The sequence below is a fragment of the Stenella coeruleoalba genome (genome assembly GCF_951394435.1).
Source record: "Stenella coeruleoalba genome assembly, chromosome: 14".
Classification (NCBI taxonomy): domain Eukaryota; kingdom Metazoa; phylum Chordata; class Mammalia; order Artiodactyla; family Delphinidae; genus Stenella; species Stenella coeruleoalba.
In genome coordinates this window covers 81,566,553-81,583,873 of record NC_137160.1, presented here as the reverse complement: position 1 = coordinate 81,583,873, position 17,321 = coordinate 81,566,553, and the positions used below count along the sequence as shown (strand labels likewise).

The following is a 17,321-nucleotide window of genomic DNA, read 5'->3' as shown; positions in this document are numbered from 1 at the left end:
ATGTCCCCCTCATTCAAAAAACGCCTACTGCAGAACACAATACTTTCTACGCATCCTACTGTATGGAGAGTAGAGAGTGAGTCCTAACCTATTAGTTAACGTTTACCAGCTAGAGGAAATATAATGGATACATGTAAAGGCATTGAGCTCCAAAACTCAGTTATGCATATACAGGCCATGGACCACCCAGATTGGCAGAGGTTTATCTTAGAGACCCCAAATTTCAAATAACTCTAAACCCATATTAACCAATGTTATGTTATATCATCTAGAAAACAAAACCCAGAAAACTAGTGTTGTCTAAAACTTTGGTGAGAGAAGTAGAATATTCCACTTGAGGGTGGTGATAAGCCAATGCCCTATGCCCTAATTAGGCAGCAAGCAGTGGGAGCCCCGAGTTCAGGTCTTATAAGCCACATTTTTTAAGAGAATCCCTTTTGCTGTTGTAAAAGTAGAAGTTTCACAGAAAAGCACAAAGAACATGAAAAGGTTCCAACGTTCTCCCTCCCAGAGGTTTTCGCTGTGGAAACTTTGAGAGTATCTTCCAGATGTCTCTTTATGCCCCCACCTAGACACACAAACATGGCCATGCTCTACATGCTATTATATAACCTGCTGTTTTTACTCAATAATATGTTATTAACTCTTTCCACAACAGTATTGATAAATGTATGATAAAGATAGATCTATGATATGTAACCACTTTGAATAGTTACGGAGTATTCTAGTATTCAGGTTGGAACATATGAAATTGCCCATTTTGTAGACCAAAACAGTAGAATATTGGCAATTTCATACGGTTCAGCCTAAGAAGTGAATTGTGAAAATTTGCCAGCTGGTCTCTTACTGATGGATATTTAAATGGAACTTTTGTTCATTTTTCCCACTTATAAACATTTTTGATAATCTTGATATAGCTTTTACTACATGCCAAGCACTCTTCTAAGTGTATATTAATAATAAATATTAACTCTTTCAATCCTAACCTTCCCAAAAATAATCCTGTAAAGAAGCTATAGTGTTACCCCCACCTTATAGCTGAACAAACTGTGGCACAGAGAAAGTGCGCCCAAGTTCACATAGTGCTATAGACTGAATGTTTGAGACCCCCCAAAATTCATAAGTTGAAACCTAACCCCTATGCGTTTGTATGAGGAGGTGGGGCCTTTGGGAAGTGAATAGGTCATGAAGGTGGAGCCCTTACGAATGGGATTAGTGCCCTTATAAAAGAGGCCCCAGAAAAACTTCACCTCTTCTTCCATGTGAGGGTACAGCAAAAAGATGACCATCTATGAACCAGGAAGCAGGTTCTCACCAGATACCATATCTGCTGGTGCATTGACCTTGGAATTTCCAGCTTCTAGAACCATGAGAAATAAATTTCTGTTGTTTATAAGCTACTCAGTCTATGGCATTTTGTTATAGTGGCCCCAGTGAACTAAGACACATAGTAAGTAGCAAAACTGGCTCCACAGCTTATGCTCTTTTGTGTGCTATTGTAAATGGAATTGTTTTCTTAATTTCTTTTTTAGATTGCTCATTGTGGGTGTATAGAAACACAATGGATTTTTTTTTTTTTTTTTTTTTTTTTGCTGTACGCGGGCCTTTCACTGTTGTGGCTTCTCCTGTTGCAGAACACAGGCTCTGGATGCGCAGGCTCAGCGGCCATGGCTCACGGGCCCAGCCGCTCCGTGGCATGCAGAATCTTCCCGGACCAGGGCACAAACCCACAGATCTTAACCACTGGACCACCAGGGAAGGCCACAGCAGTGAGAGGCCCGCGTACCACAAAAAAAAAAAAAAAAAAAAGAGTAGCCCCGCTCGCCGCAACTAGAGAAAGCCTGCACTCAGCAATGAAGACCCAACGCAGCCAAAAATAAATAAATAAATGAATAAAAGAATATTTTCACACCTGAGGTAAATTCACACCTTAAAATAAATTTCTGGGTCAAAGGATGTGCACATTTTTTATCTTGATTCATTTTGCCAAACCACAAAATCTTGAAGCACTTCCTGTTTTCACCAGCAAAGCAAGAGTGCATGCACCACAACCCTCAGAATGGGAGAAAATATTTGCAAACGAAGCAGCTGACAAAGGATTAATCTCCAAAATATACAAGCAGCTCATGCAGCTCAATATAAAAAAAACACAACCCAATCCCAAAATGGATGGAAGACCTTTCTCCAAAGAAGACATACAGATGGCCAACAAACACATGAAAAGATGCTCAACATCACTAATCATTAGAGAAATGCAAATCAAAACCACAATGAGATATCACCTCACACCGGTCAGAATGGCCATCATTAAAATCTAGAAACAATAAATGCTGGAGAGGGTGTAGAGAAAAGGGAGCCTTCCTGCCCTGTTGGTGGGAATGTAAATTGGTACAGCCACTATGGAGAACAGTATGGAGGTTCCTTAAAAAATGAAAAATAGAACTACCATATGACCCAGCCATCCCACTACTGGGCATATACGCTGAGAAAATTCAAAAAGACACGTGTACTGGGGCTTCCCTGGTGGCGCAGTGGTTGAGAGTCCACCTACCGATGCAGGGGACATGGGTTCATGCCCCGGTCTGGGAGGATCCCACATGCCGCGGAGCGTCTGGGCCCGTGAACCATGGCCGCTGAGCCTGCGCGTCTGGAGCCTGTGCTCTGCAACGGGAGAGGCCACGGCAGTGAGAGGCCCACGTACCACAAGAAAAAGATACGTGTACCACAATGTTCATTGCAGCACTATTTACAATAGCCAGGACATGGAAGCAACCTAAATGTCCATCAACAGATGAATGGATAAAAAACATGCGGCACATACATACAATGGAATATTACTCAGCCATACAAAGGAATGAAATTGAGTTATTTGTAGTGAGGTAGATGGACCTAGAGTCTGTCATACAGAGTGAAGTAAGTCAGAAAGAGAAAAACGAATACTATATGCTAATGCATATATATGGAATCTAGAAAAATGGTACTGATGAACCTAGTGGTAGGGCAGGAATAAAGATGCAGACGTTGAGAACAGACTTGAGGACACAGGGGGGAAGGGGAGGCTGGGAAGTAGTGAGAGAGTAGCATTAACATATATACACTACCAAATGTAAAGTAGTTAGTGGGAAGCAGCCGCATAGCAGAGGAAGATAAGCTTGGTGCTTTGTGATGACCTAGAGGGGTGGGATAGGGAGGGTCGGAGGGAGGCTTAAGAAGGAGGGGATATGGGGATATATGTATGCATATAGCTGATTCACTTTGTTGTACAGCAGAAACTAACACAACAATGTAAAGTAATTATATTCCAATAAAGATGTATAAAAAAAAGTGTGCATGCACCACCTTTTAAGAGAGCCTTGACAAACGAGAATGTGGTTATGTGGGGTTGGCTGAGATAGTAAAGGGTCTGGATACTGTGTTAGGGGGACATAGCCAGAGGGACTGGGGCTATTAGTTTGGAGAATTTGAGAAATATAATAGCAGGCTGCAGCCATTTGGAAAGTGTCCAGTAGAAAATGGACCACAGGGCAGAACTCTAATCAAAGGGAAAAATTAGAGGGAGTTAGATTTGGGTTCAATGTAAGGAAGAAATGTCTAACAATTAGAACAGTCCCAGAACAGAACAAGCTTTCCTTGTGGTTGCTAGTTGGTGACGACAGCAACGATGATGATGATGATGATGGTGTCGATAACGATGACAACGTGATGATAATTTTCATTTATCTCATCATCTCCTTTTCTCTCGAGTCTCCTCTCCATCTGCATTTCAACATCATTTCCCATTTTAAAAATAAACCCTCCCTCGACCCCACATTCTTCTCCTTCTACCACTTGATGCCTCTCTTCTCCTTTGTAGCGAAGTCCCTTGAAAAAGTGAGTCATCACATCCATTTCCGCATCTCCATTCACTCCTCTGCTCACTCCAGTCTGGCTCCCCGCCCAGCCCCAGAACTTCTATAAAGCTTCTCGTGCCAAGTGAACAACACCACCATCGGTAAATCCAATAGACACGCCACAGACCTGGCAAATTCTCAGCAGCATTTGACACCAGTGACCATGCACCATCTCCCTGCCTCCCCTTCTTCCCTCAGCTTCCCAGAATCCACATTCTCCTGACTTTCTTTGGTTCTCCACGTTCGCCCTTTCTGAGAATCCTTTGGAGACCTCTGTGCTTCCCATCATTTAAAGGTTAGCATTCCTTAGGGGTCTGTTCTAAGCCCTCTTGCCTTCTCACCTACATCCTCTCTTGCTGGTCAGTTGCAGCTACTTCCATATTTCTAGTTACCATTTGTATGCTGGTGATATATAAATCTACACCTCCAGCTCCAGATTCATATATCCAGCTAAGCATCTGTGTTTGTGTGTCCCATAGATTTGTCAAGCTCAGAGCCTTCAGTTCTGAATTCATCTTCCACCCTAAATGGGCTTTTTTTCCTCACATTTCCTATCCCCATAAGTTCTTCCACCACTCTTCAATTGCCCAAGCCAGAACATGGCACACACCCTGATTCATCCTTTCCCTCATTCCCCCCATCCATTCAATTGTCAAATTTTTTTGTTTTATCTTCCTAATGTTATTCAAAACAGTCTACTTCTCTCCTCTACCACTCCTCAGACCAGATCACCAGATCACCATTAACTCTCACCTGGATGACCCAATAGCCTCCTACATTGTCTCCCTCCCTCCGTTTGTACTCTTACCTCCTCCATTCTCTGCAGTACTTTAGTGGGAGCTTGGACTCTGGGGTGAGATACTTGGGTTCAACATTGGCTCTACCACTTACTACCTACATGACTTTATGTAAGTAACTTAGCCTTTCTGAGTCATCATTTCTTCTTCTATAATTAGGGGATATTAATATTATATTGGTCAGGGTTTCTAGTTCTAAACAACAGAGTTCACTCTGCCTAGTTTAAGAAGAAAGATTGTCTAGAAAAGGCAAATCTATAGAGGCAGGGAATAGATTAGTGGTTGCCTGGGTCCAGGGGGTGGAAATGGGGAGTGACTGCAAATGGGAATGAGGGATCTTATTGGGGTGATGAAATGTTCTAAAACTGGATTATGATGACGGTTGTACAACTTGGCAAATTTACTAAAAATCATTGAAGTGTATGCTTAAAATTGGTGATTTTGTGATATATAAATTTATACCCCAATAAAGTTGTTAAAAAGTAAAGGAAGAAAGAGATTTTAAAGGACATTAGGCAGTTCTTACAATCTCTTGGAGGACCAAAAACCAGGATTGCTGAGACACTACACAGCCAGGAACAACACCCAGAGAACAGGGACTGTTCCAGAGAAAAGACTCGGCCAGCCACTGCTAAGCCCTAAGGTGGGAACTCATGCCAATAATGTTTGGGAATGACTGCCAGAATCTTAGTCACTGCCATCCCCAATGAGCTGAATGCCTGGGGCTATACCTCCTATAGTAGGCTGAATAATGGCCCCAAAGCTATCAGGTCCTAATCCGCAGAATTTATAACTGTTACCCTATTTGGGAAAAGGGTCTTTACAGATGTGATTAAGTTAAAGATTTTTAGATGGTGAGATGATCCTGGATTATCAAGGTAGGCCCTACGTGCCATCATATGTGTTCTTATAACAGAGAGACAGAGGGAGATTTCATGCATGCGTGCGCATGCACGCACACACACACACACACACACACACACACACACACACATACAGGAGGAAGTTTTGTGAAGGTGGAGCAGAGTCAAGGATGCTGGCCTTGAAGATTGGAGTGATGTGATCACAAGCCAGGGAACACAGGCCACCCCCAGAAGCTGGAAGAGGCAAGGAAGGATTCTCCCCTGGAGACTTGGAGGGAGCGTGGCCCTGCCAACACCTTGATTTTGGCCCAGTGATACTGATTTTAGATGTCTCTAGAACTGTGAGAGAATAAATCGTTGTTTTAAGTTACCAAGTTTGTGGTTAATTGTTACAGCAATGACAGGCAACTGACAACTGGGCAAGAGAATAAGTGGAGGTCCACATACTGCTTATTCAGACATTTAAAAGTCATAACAGACTTTTTTTTGTATAAATTTATTTATTTTTGGCTGCGTTGGGTCTTCGTTGCTGCACGTGGGCTTTCTCTAGTTGTGGTGAGCAGGGGCTGCTCTTTGTTGCATTGCGTGGGTGGTTTCTCTTGTTGTGGAGCATGGGCTCTAGGCACGTGGGCTTCAGTAGTTGTGGTGCACGGGCTCAGTAGTTGTGGCTCGCGGGCTCTAGAGCACAGGCTCAGTAGTTGTGGCACACAGGCTTAGTTGCTCTGCAGCATGTGGGATCTTCCTGGACAAGGGCTCAAACCCATGTCCCCTGCATTGGCAGGTGGATTCTTAACCACTGCGCCACCAGGGAAGTCCCTAAAAGTCATAACAGACTTTAAAATGAAACGTGTTTTTTCATCTACCCAGACATACCTTCATTACAACCTGGAAGGCCAGATTCAAATTTCGAATTCTTGGACTCCTCAGAATTCTGTGCCAGAACTTGGAAGCATTGGTTGAAGAGGCCTCTGACCCTTATCCCTTAGCCCACCCCCGTTCTCATCTCACTCTAGCTCCTCCCAGCTCTGTGAGGGCCTCGTGTACCTATTGGATGCCCTGCGCTCTATGCCTAAGCCCCCTCCACACCCTCCACCTGCATTCAGCTGCCCCTTGGCCATCCCTTGATCTCAGGAGCATGCCCCTGGGTGCTATGGTCTCCTCTCAAGAGGATAAATCTGTGAAAAGGTTAAGGGCCATTTGGGAAGAGAATTCTGGGGTCCTACATACCGAGCATGGTGGGATGGGGGGAGTGCATCCAGTGCTCTGGATTGGCACATTCTGCCCCTGAGGCAGCAGACTTCTAAGGGGACACCCATATTTCCTGTATCCTGGCATACACACCCTGCCTAATCCCCCAAACTTTGAGTATGATGGAAATGCTTCCACAATTAGATTATACTATACAGTTGACCTGAAGCTAGCAAGATCATCTGGGTGGGCCTGACCCAAACACATGAGTCCTTTAAAAGCAGAGAATTTCCTTTGGCTGGTCCCAGAAGAGAGGTCAAAGATTTGAGGCATGAAAACATTGTATCATCACTGGCTTGAAGATGGAAGGGGCCATATGGTAAATAGTGCAAGTGGTCTCTAGGATCTGAGAGTGGCCTCTGGCTGACAGAGCTCTGAATCCCATGACGGCATGGGATTGAATTCTACCAACAGGAAGAATGAGCCTAGAAGTGAATTTTCTCCCAGAGTCCCAAAGTGAGAACTCAGCACAGCTGACACTTTGATTTCAACCTTGTGAGACCCTGAGCAGAGCACCCAGTCACGCCAGGCCCAAACTACTGATCTACAGAACTGTGAGCTAATAAGTGATGGTGTTTTAGGCCACTGAGTTTGTGGTAATTTGTTACGCAGCAACAGAAAACTAATACAGCCCCACAGGTTCCTCACTCCGTGGGGAAGCTTGCAGCTAGCAGAGGGCCAGGGTGGGGTCTCTAAAGTGTGGGGTCCAGGAAGTGGTCCCTATTGTGTAGGTCAAGGCTGGTACTGTCCCCATCCATTCCTTAAGATGAATTCTGCTCATGCCCAGCACCCTATGCTATTTCCTGTGTACCAAAGTGTTGTTGCATGGTGCATATGTTTGAAAAGCTTGGGTCTCAAAGGTGGAGGTGAAGGAGTTGGCTTATTTTAGGGGACATGTTGAGTGGAAAATGTTCACAGGTAGGGAGGCAAGATGCTCATGCTATGAGAAGCGTGTGGGAACAGAAACTGACTGAGGGAACCCCATTCTCACGTTTACTCTGGGGCACCCAACTGCTGAATCATTGCACTGTTTAAATTGTGCTCTCTCTCTCCATGCTCCTGTGGAACATGTACAACTGAATTTGAGGGAATTAAAAGCTTGTAAGAAAAGATTCCACCATATGAAAGAAAAATATCATTATAAGGTGTTCTCATAATAATCTGTTCATATATATACAGCAATCTTCTTTTAAGACATTGCGTGCTAGGCCCAAGAATACCAGGAAGCTGCATCACAATGTGGAATTGTGACATATGATCTATGTATTGATTCATAAGGGAGAATTTATTAACTATATTCTTTATTATCCATTCTGTGATATCTGGTCTAAGTAATATGTCTTTAGAATTTTAATATACATGCTTATTATTTAATATTTGTTGCATAGAAAACATATGACTCAAATAATGATAATCCTAATAATATCAGATGGGGAACCAAGGCTCATAAAGGCGAAGGAGGTTTTTTTTTTGTTTTTTATTGGTTTTTTTTTTTGTGGTACACGGGCCTCTCCTGTTGTGGAGCACAGGCTCCAGATGCGCAGGCTCAGCGGACATGGCTCACGGGCCCAGCGGCTCCGCGGCACGTGGGATCTTCTCGGACCGGGGCACGAACCCGTGTCCCCTGCATCGGCAGGCAGACTTTCAACCACTGTGCCACCAGGGAAACCCGGCGAAGGAGTTTTGAATCCACATTTCCAGATCTGAAGTCCCAAGCTTGGGCATGATTACCTTGAGGGTCAAAGGAGAGAGTGTATATGAAAGTACCTATTATATTCAAAAAGATTATTTTTAAAAAATAGCTACCATTTGTGAAGCTCTTACCCTATGCTAGGCATTGATAAGAGCTTGTCGTGCCTTTTCTTGTATAATTATAATATGTTAAGTGACTTGATCAAGGAAACTTAGCCAGGTTTATGAAATAAGTTGCTTTAACTTTTAGCTGGTAAACTGCATTGTCTCTCTAATAGATGCAAGTTATCATCATCATCATCACCACCATCACAAAGAACAAGGGGGCATTAGCCATTAGGGAAATAGGAATCAAAATCACAACGAGATACTCACTAGGATGCCTATAATCCAAGAGACAATAACAAGTGATATGATGATGAGGATGTGAAGGACTGGAACATACATTGTTGGTGGGAATATGAAATGGTGCAGCCACTGTGAAAAACAACTGGGTAGTTTCTCAAAAGATTAAAATTAGAGTTTAGGAGCTTCCCTGGTGGCGCAATGGTTGAGAATCTGCCTGCCAATGCAGGGGACGCGGGTTCGAGCCCTAGTCTGGGAAGATCCCACATGCCACGGAGCGACTAGGCCCATGACCCACAATTACTGAGCCTGCGCGTCTGGAGCCTGTGCTCCGCAACAAGAGAGGCCGCGATAGTGAGTGGCCCGCGCACCGCGATGAAGAGTGGCCCCCGCTTGCCACAACTAGAGAAAGCCCTCGCACAGAAACGAAGACCCAACATAGCAAAAATAAATAAATAAAAATAAATAAATAAAATAAAATAAATAAAATAATAAAATAAAATTAAAGTTTACCAAGCGATCCACCAATTCCATTTTTAGGTACATACCCAAGAAAACTGAAGACATGTTCATACAAAAATGTGTACACAAACGTTCACAGCAGCATTGTTCATCATAGCTGAAAACTGGAAACAACCCAAATTTCCACCCAAAAGTGGTATATCCATATAATGGAGTATTACTCAGCCAAAAAAAAAAAAAAGGAGTGCAGTAGAGATACCTATTCCAACATGGATGAACCTTGAAAACATAATGCTAAGTGGAAGAAGCCAGACACAAATGATCACATATTGCATGATTCCATTTAGAATAAAATATCCAGAATACGCAAATCCATAGAGACAGAAAGTAGATCAGTGGGTGCCTGGAGCTGCAGGGGAATAGGAGGATTGAGAGTGATGGTTAAGGGATGAGGGAGTGGGTTGGTTTTTTTTTTTTTGAGGCGATGAAAATATTCTAAAATTGATTGTGGTGATGGTTGCACAACTCTTTGAATATAGTAAAAACTACTGAATTATACACTTTAAATGAGTGAGTTGAATGGTATGTGAATTATATCTCAATAAGTTGTTTAAAAAAAAAAAAAAAAGAGCAAGGAGGGTCTTTCTGACCCTGGTGAGGACCTAAAGTTACATTTACAGGTCTGGTCCTATTCCTCCCCCTAAGCGGTGATGACTCATGTAGATGCCAGCATTATCACCAGGCGTGCCCTGAATCCTTGACTCCTCCCTGGGAATCCAGGGTGTTGCCCTGCATTTTCCCACCTGCCCCAGGCATGCCCTGCCCAGCTCACCCCAGCAGTCCTGGGTTAGAACCCAAAGTGTCACCCTCCTTTCTTGTGGCTTCTCCCTGCAGGAAACTGGCATACTTCCTCCCGCCTGCTGCTTCCTCCCCTGACTCCCACTTCTCCCCAGCTTGCTGTGAGCCTCATGTCTCAGATTTTAAAACCACAGGGAATTCAGGATGTGCACAAGAAGCTGGACCTTGAGGTTTTCTGTGCTGCCAGCCACTGCAGAGATTTAAGGTCATCCCCACAGCCCACTTACCTAATGTAGGAAAAGAACAACACATGGAAGAACCATTTAATGGTGCCATACTTCATGCTCTGGATCCGGATGACTTTGTTTGTCTCATACTGGAAAACATCGTTCCAGCTGCAACAGGCTGTCATGGTGAGAGGCTCGCTCTCCACTCGGGGCTGGACCAGGGCTCAACCCTCCCAGACCGGCCACAGCAGACCCAACAGTAAGAGGAAAATGAAGCGTCCTTATTCTTAGCAGGAACCTTTAAGTTTCAGTTCCTCCAATGATGTCAGAGTCGGGGCGGGCACTGGCAGCTGCCCAAGATGTGGCTGAGAATAAACAAGAAAAGCCAAGTCCAACAGGCCCAGCTGCAGATGTCCCCGCCCCAGCTGGCCTCCCCCGGATGCCTGCACAAAGATGGTGTTCAAAGGAAAGGCATTTTAAGAATTCTGCCTTATCCCCTTTTTCCTTTCACTTTTTTGGGGCTCATTTCAGTTGGGGTAAAGGGGCAGCCCTTCAAATGTCAGGAGACCCAGAGCTTCCACTGTGCCTTAAGAAAGAGCCTAGATCTTTCCATTGCCTCAAGCCCCACTCAGAGACTGATTAGTTCATTTCTACAACCCTTTATTTAGCCCCAGATGTATGTGAACACTGGATGAATGAAGGTCTCCCCGCTCCTCCCTCCCTCACGTCCTCACAACACTCTGGTCTGTAGAGGAGGAATTAGATTTGCTGGGGGCTGGGTTTGGGGGAGGACTTTATTTCTATGCTGGATATTTCCTGCCTGACCCTCAAGATCCACTTTCCACTCTGCTTCATTCCCCCGGGAGGTCAACCCATGACCTAGCCCAATCAGCCTAAGAAACAAACCTGCCATCCAACAAAATTAGGTTTATTGACCCATTCAATGAGGGAGTATACAAACAAAGGGATAGAATTATCATCAGATTCTGGGGAAGGTGGAGTTTAGATCAAATTTAAATGAAATCAAGTTTTCACAGGTTCAAAGCAAAGCAGTTTTATATAAAACAGTCAACTTTAGATCTGGATTGCAAAGTGGACCCAGGGCCCTGTTTCCTTGGAAGCAATAAAGCTAAGATAGATGTTGCTTGTTGTTTCCAGAAACCCAATATCTGAAGTTCTGCACCTGAGCTGCAAATCGAGGCTGCCTCTCTGTTTCAAGGTGACTTAGATCCTCCAGGCAAAACAGGAACATTTCATTCTTACAGATGCAATTTCAAATAGCAAAGTTTGTGATAGTCTATGATTTTAGAGGGTGATGTTTCTCAGTAAGTAACAAAGTAGCAGTCACTCACTCAAAGATGGGGGCTATTATCACCTTACAGCTACACAGAAATACTGTTTCGTGTTCCCTGTGCTGTGGACTTTACCCATTTCTGCTCTTCCTGTCTGTGGAATGTGGTTAAGACTCTGCGCTCCCAATGCAGGGTGCCCGGGTTCCATCCCTGGTCAGCCCGCATGCCACAACTAAAAGATCCTGCATGCCACAACTAAAAGATCCTGTGTGCCACAACTAAGATCCCACAGGCGGCAATGAAAATCCTGCATGCCACAACTAAGACCCACCACAGCCAAATAAATAAATAAATACTAAAAAAAAAAGATGGTCTCTGGGGAGGGAACAGGGGGATTAGTCAGTGTCAAGAGACTTATCACCTTTCTATGAAGTTTTCTCCACCATATGTATGCATTACTTAAAAACACACACACACACACACACACACACTGATAGATTTTTAAAAGCTATATCTCCAGACCAAACCTGCCTTTTGAGCTCCATACCTGTGGTCTATGAACCTGCAGACCTAAATATCCCACAGACACTTCAAATCACAACTTAAAAACGGAACATTTTCCCATAAAATAATAGTGTGAGCAAGGACTAATGAGAGCAAAAGAGTGGAGACAGTAAATGGGGTCTACATTTCCTGTTAGCTTGGCTATGTGAGAAGAGGGGTAAGGGAGATTTTTTAATGGGGGTCATAGAGTCAAGGGAAGATTGGTGTGTGTGGTTAAGATGGAAACATTTGAGCCGTTCAAAGATGTTCAAAGTGGAATGTCAAGAACAGTGACCTGTTTCTTTGTGAAGTAGGAACTCAGGTCATGAATGGAACAGAGGTTGGAGGGCTTGGGTGAATTTCTCTTAGTTAAGTGTGTGTGTGTGTGTGTGTGTGTGTGTGTGTGTGTGTGTGTGTGTGTGGTTTCTGGTTACAGGTCAGAAAATCAAGTGACTTCCTTCAGAAAAGAAGCAAGTTTTTTTTGAGGAAACACCGTTATCTCCCAGAACTCAAATGCATGAAATGTGGCTCCAAATCGTGAGAACTCATGAGCAGGACAGGAAACTAAAATGTCCCACGCTGAGGCTGCTCTTTCAATTTGCCTGACGCTATGAGGTCCCACCTCTACCTGTCTCTCTGTCCACCCACCATGTGTCTCTCTAAACACTGGCCATCTCTTCTTCTCTGAGGACCTGTGGCCAAACAAGGCTATCATGGTCAGCTGTCCACGTGAAAGTTCAAGTGAAAGCCCAGATCAACGCCCGGTTCCAGAATCCCAGGGGAGTGGATCTGATTGTTCTGGCTATTTACCTCTGGTCCAATCAGCTATGGCTGTGGATAGCGTCACAGAACAAATACAGCGTCAGGGGCCCTGCCTTGGTGAGGAGAGGGAGGGGAGACAGGACTGGGAGGAAGAAAGAATGGAGGGAGGGAGAGAGAGAGGTGTGGCTCTCAGAGAATAGAGGCTCCTAGGCTGGGGGGCTCTGCTTAAATACCCCAACCCCTCTCTCTCAGGTGGGACAGTTCAAAGGCAGCCTAGGCAGTCTCCCAGAGGTCCCTAGTGAGTTTGGGCCCCAGATGCCCACAGCAGTGACATGCTCTTGAATGCTTCCTGTATTGGCTGCCTTCCCTTCCTTCCCCATGCCACTTCCCCACTCCCCTTCCTGGGCTCATCTCAAATAAGCTATTTGCACCCAGGGTCTGCTTTGGGGAAACCCAGTCTATTTCAGTCTCTTGTGCTGTCGTTAAGGAGTTGGGAATTTACTCTGAGAGCAATAGGTGGACTTCTAAGCAGCGTTGTGGCATGATCTTATTTGCACTGTAGTAAAATTACTCTGGCTGCACTGTGGAAGTGGATAGATGGGGTAAGAGTGAGGCGGGGTTCTGCCCACGGAGGGGGCATAGTGACATGGAGCGGCTGAGGGCAGATCCCCAAAGAATCCAACACCAAGGAGACTAAGCAGAGGCATCAGGGAAGGCGAGGAAAACCAAGGGGGGGTGTGCACTCAGAAGCCAACAGGAGAGCAGTTCACAAATAAGCCAGGGGCCACAGGACATACTAAGAGCGACTAGAATGCTGCAGAATTAAAGGGCACTAGTGAGGAAGCTGACAGGTGATGGAACAGGATCGAGTCAAGTATTAAACCCAAAGATAGGTGGGAACTTAGCATATGATAAAAGCATTTTAAAATCAGGGGAGAGGGCTTCCCTGGTGGCGCAGTGATTGAGAGTCCGCCTGCCGATGCAGGGGACATGGGTTCATGCCCCGGTCCGGGAGGATCCCACATGCCGCGGAGTGGCTGGGCCTGTGAGCCATGGCCGCTGAGCCTGCACGTCCGGAGCCTGTGCTCCACAACGGGAGAGGCCACAACAGTGAGAGGCCCGCGTACCGCAAAAAAAACACACACAAAAAAAAAAACCAAAAAAAAAAAACAAAACCAAAAATAAAATCAGGGGAGAAAGAAATTACTCAAAATGTGATCTCACAGCAATTGGCCAGCTATTTACAGGAGGTCGGTGGAGGGGAGGGGATGTGGTATTCTAACTTTTCATATTTAAAAAGATGTGTAGGGCTTCCCTGGTGGCGCAGTGGTTGAGAGTCCGCCTGCCGATGCAGGGGATACGGGTTCGTGCCCCGGTCTGGGAAGATCCCACATGCCGCGGAGCGGCTGGGCCCGTGAGCCATGACCGCTGAGCCTGTGCGTCCGGAGCCTGTGCTCCGCAACGGGAGAGGCCACAACAGTGAGAGGCCCGCGTACCGCAAAATAAATAAATAAATAAAAGATGTGTAGCTGTTTGAAATGTAATAGAATCATCGAAAGTGAACAAAATCAGTTACACAAAAGGGATATTCAAGTCACCGTTCTGTTTGTGTTGCACACATTTTGCGTTATCGTAGAAATGCAAAGATAACTGGATGCCCTTTGAAATAACTCAACTGATAACTATACCACACCAGCACCGGGCTGATGCTTGGTTCTTTCTCCCACTCAGACTCCTCCTTGGTGTCAAGACTAGGATGGAGGGACTTCCCTCGTGGCGCAGTTGTTAAGAATCCGCCTGCCAATGCAGGGGACACGGGTTTGAGCCCTGGTCCAGGAAGATCCCACATGCCATGGAGCAACTAAGCCCATGCGCCACAACTACTGAGTTGCTCTAGAGCCCGTGAGCCACAACTACTGAAGCCCACGCACCTAGAGCCCATGCTCTGCAACAAGAGAAGCATGAGAAGCCCGCAATGAGAAGCCTGAGCACCGCAATGAAGAGTAGTCCGCTTGCTGCAACTAGAGAAAAGCCCACGTGCAGCAACGAAGACCCAACACAGCCAAAAATAAATTAAAAAAAAAAAAAAGACTAGGATGGATTTGCAGTGATGAAAAGATGATGATGAGAGCCTCTTACTCTCCTTCAGGAATATGTTTCAGCCAGGATTCACTGTGGTTTCTTTCTTGGTAACTGGAGCTACTAAAAAAAGCATGTCAAAATGATGTTAATTTCACCTATATTTCTCCATGGCAATTTCTTGTGAACCTGCCACTCTAACCCTCTCTTCCTTCCTTCTCATCACCTAATTCATAATTCTTATAATAAGTTGGTCAAGAGTCTGTTGCTTAGGGATGTCACAGAGTTAGGAGAAATACCCAGTGCCCTGGTGTTCAAAAATGTTTTTCCTTGAGTTACACTAAATTGGTGCTGTCTAAGGGAGTGGCCACTAGCCATACGTGGCTATTTAAATTTAAATTAATTAAAATCAAGTGAAATTTAAAATTCAGTCCCTCAGTCCCACTTGCCATTATTCCAGTGCTCAACAGCTACATGTGGCCAATGGCTACCCCAGTGAAGATGTAGAACATTTCCACCACCGGAGAAAGATCTATCGGGCAGCACTACTGACTAAATCTGTGGGATAGAGGAAAAGGTGATATACAGTTGCAAGTAAATGAGGAAGGTGAGGGCGGTCCCAGTCAGATGGCATCTATTTTTTTGTGTGAAATAGGAGGCAAAGTTGCCTGATGAGAGAGAAAGGGAAGGCAGAGGAGTAGGAGGGTCCATGAGAGTGAAGAAGATTCAAAACAGTTGCTATGGTAACCAGGAGAAGAGCGCCAACAAAGAAAACAGGAATTCCAGGGTGGTGCTGAGAATTAAAGACTATGAATTTGTTATTGCAATAGTCTGCATGACCGAGATTATGATAAGGGCCTTCCCACCTACAGGATCCACCTCCCACCTCCCCACCCAGAGACCAACCAGCTCTTGCCAAGTGGTTCAGATAGTTTTAGAGTTTGTAATCACTGATATCTACTACCTTTATTCTGGTCTTCTACATTTGTTCCAGAAACATTGTGAGCAAAGCTACGTCTCTGCCTCGCCTTCCACCTAAGTCACCCTTTTCCTGGGGCTTGTGTCCCTTGCCAGCCCCACAATGCAAGGCAAGAAGCTCCTCTTTTCCCCCTAACTCAACCCAAGCACTAGGAATGTCTTGTTTCACTCAATTTATTCTGGGTGTAATTCTTGTATCCTTCTCATGGGTGCTGGATTCTTTCAATCCCAAGATCATCTCTCCACTCCACTCCATCCAAGCCAAATACATATGCTCTTCTTGGAAACTTTTAAAATCCATTTCCTAGTCAAGAGCTGGCCACTTCAGGTGATAACTGAGGTGTTCTGCAATCTTAAACACAGAGGATGGGGAAGGATGGGGTAAACTGTCATTCTTCTTCTAATGGTGGATGGGAGAGAGGTGTTTGGGGTTTCTAGAGGAGAAAACCTATTGTTTTCTCCATCAGTCTTAGCAGGACAGGTATGAAGACAGTATAGAAAGATATGTGGGCTTTCCTGGTGGCGCAGTGGTTAAGAATCTGCCTGCCAATGCAGGGGACATGGGTTCGAGCCCTGGTCCGGGAAGATCCCACATGCCGTGGAGCAACTAAGCCCGTGCGCCACAACTACTGAGCCTGCATGCCACAACTACTGAAGCCCATGTGCCTAGAGCCCATGCTCCACGACAAGAGAAGCCACTGCAATGAGAAGCCCGCACACCACAGCGAAGAGTAGCCTTCGCTCGCTGCAACTAAAGAAAGCCCGCATGCAGCAATGAAGATCCAATGCAGCCATAAATAAATTTTTAAAAAGAAAAAGAAAAAAAAAAGAAGGATATGTATATTGATCCAGGGCTGAGCTTTTGCTGGGAGTTAAAAACTATGTCATTTAGGGTGTTTCATGTGAAAGTAATAGAATGCTTGATTCAAACTGGCTTAATATGAAATAAATTATTATCTTATATAATAAGATATCGAGAGGGAGGACAAACTTCAGATTGGGTTGATCTTGTGGCTTGACAACATCATCAAGGACCCAGGTTCTTTCTATCTCTCTGCACCACCCCCTTTGTTGTTGCGTTCATCCTCAGAAAGAAAGATCATCAATTCTTTTGTCTCTTTCATGGGAAAATCTTTCCCAGAGCCCCTCTCTCCCCACCTTACTCTACCCTCTAGTACTAGAATTGAGTCACATGCCTGTTCCTTTACTGACAAGGGAGAGGAAATGACCATGACCAACTCGGACCAATCACCTGAGTTCAAGTAGATATTGGGGACTCATCTATAATGTCCACTACTTGGGGACTGGCAATAAAGTAGCTGAAGTGAGGACCACAGGATCTATG

General features: G+C 44.9%; 1 protein-coding gene across 4 annotated transcripts in view; it reads right to left on the bottom strand.

Moving 5' to 3' along the window:
- Positions 1–10,765, bottom strand: part of P2RX7 (purinergic receptor P2X 7) — a 55,254-nt gene extending 44,489 nt beyond the window's left edge. For 3 of the 4 annotated variants that reach the window (XM_079942318.1, XM_079942321.1, XM_079942322.1), the window contains exon 1: positions 10,383–10,765. In XM_079942318.1, coding sequence (XP_079798444.1) covers positions 10,383–10,507 — 125 coding nt within the window. In that variant the 5' untranslated portion in view covers positions 10,508–10,765. Of the gene's footprint in view, positions 1–2,551; positions 2,633–10,382 lie in introns of those variants that run through there. The other variant, XM_079942320.1, reaches the window with a different exon arrangement.
- Between the last annotated feature and the right edge of the window lie 6,556 nt (positions 10,766–17,321).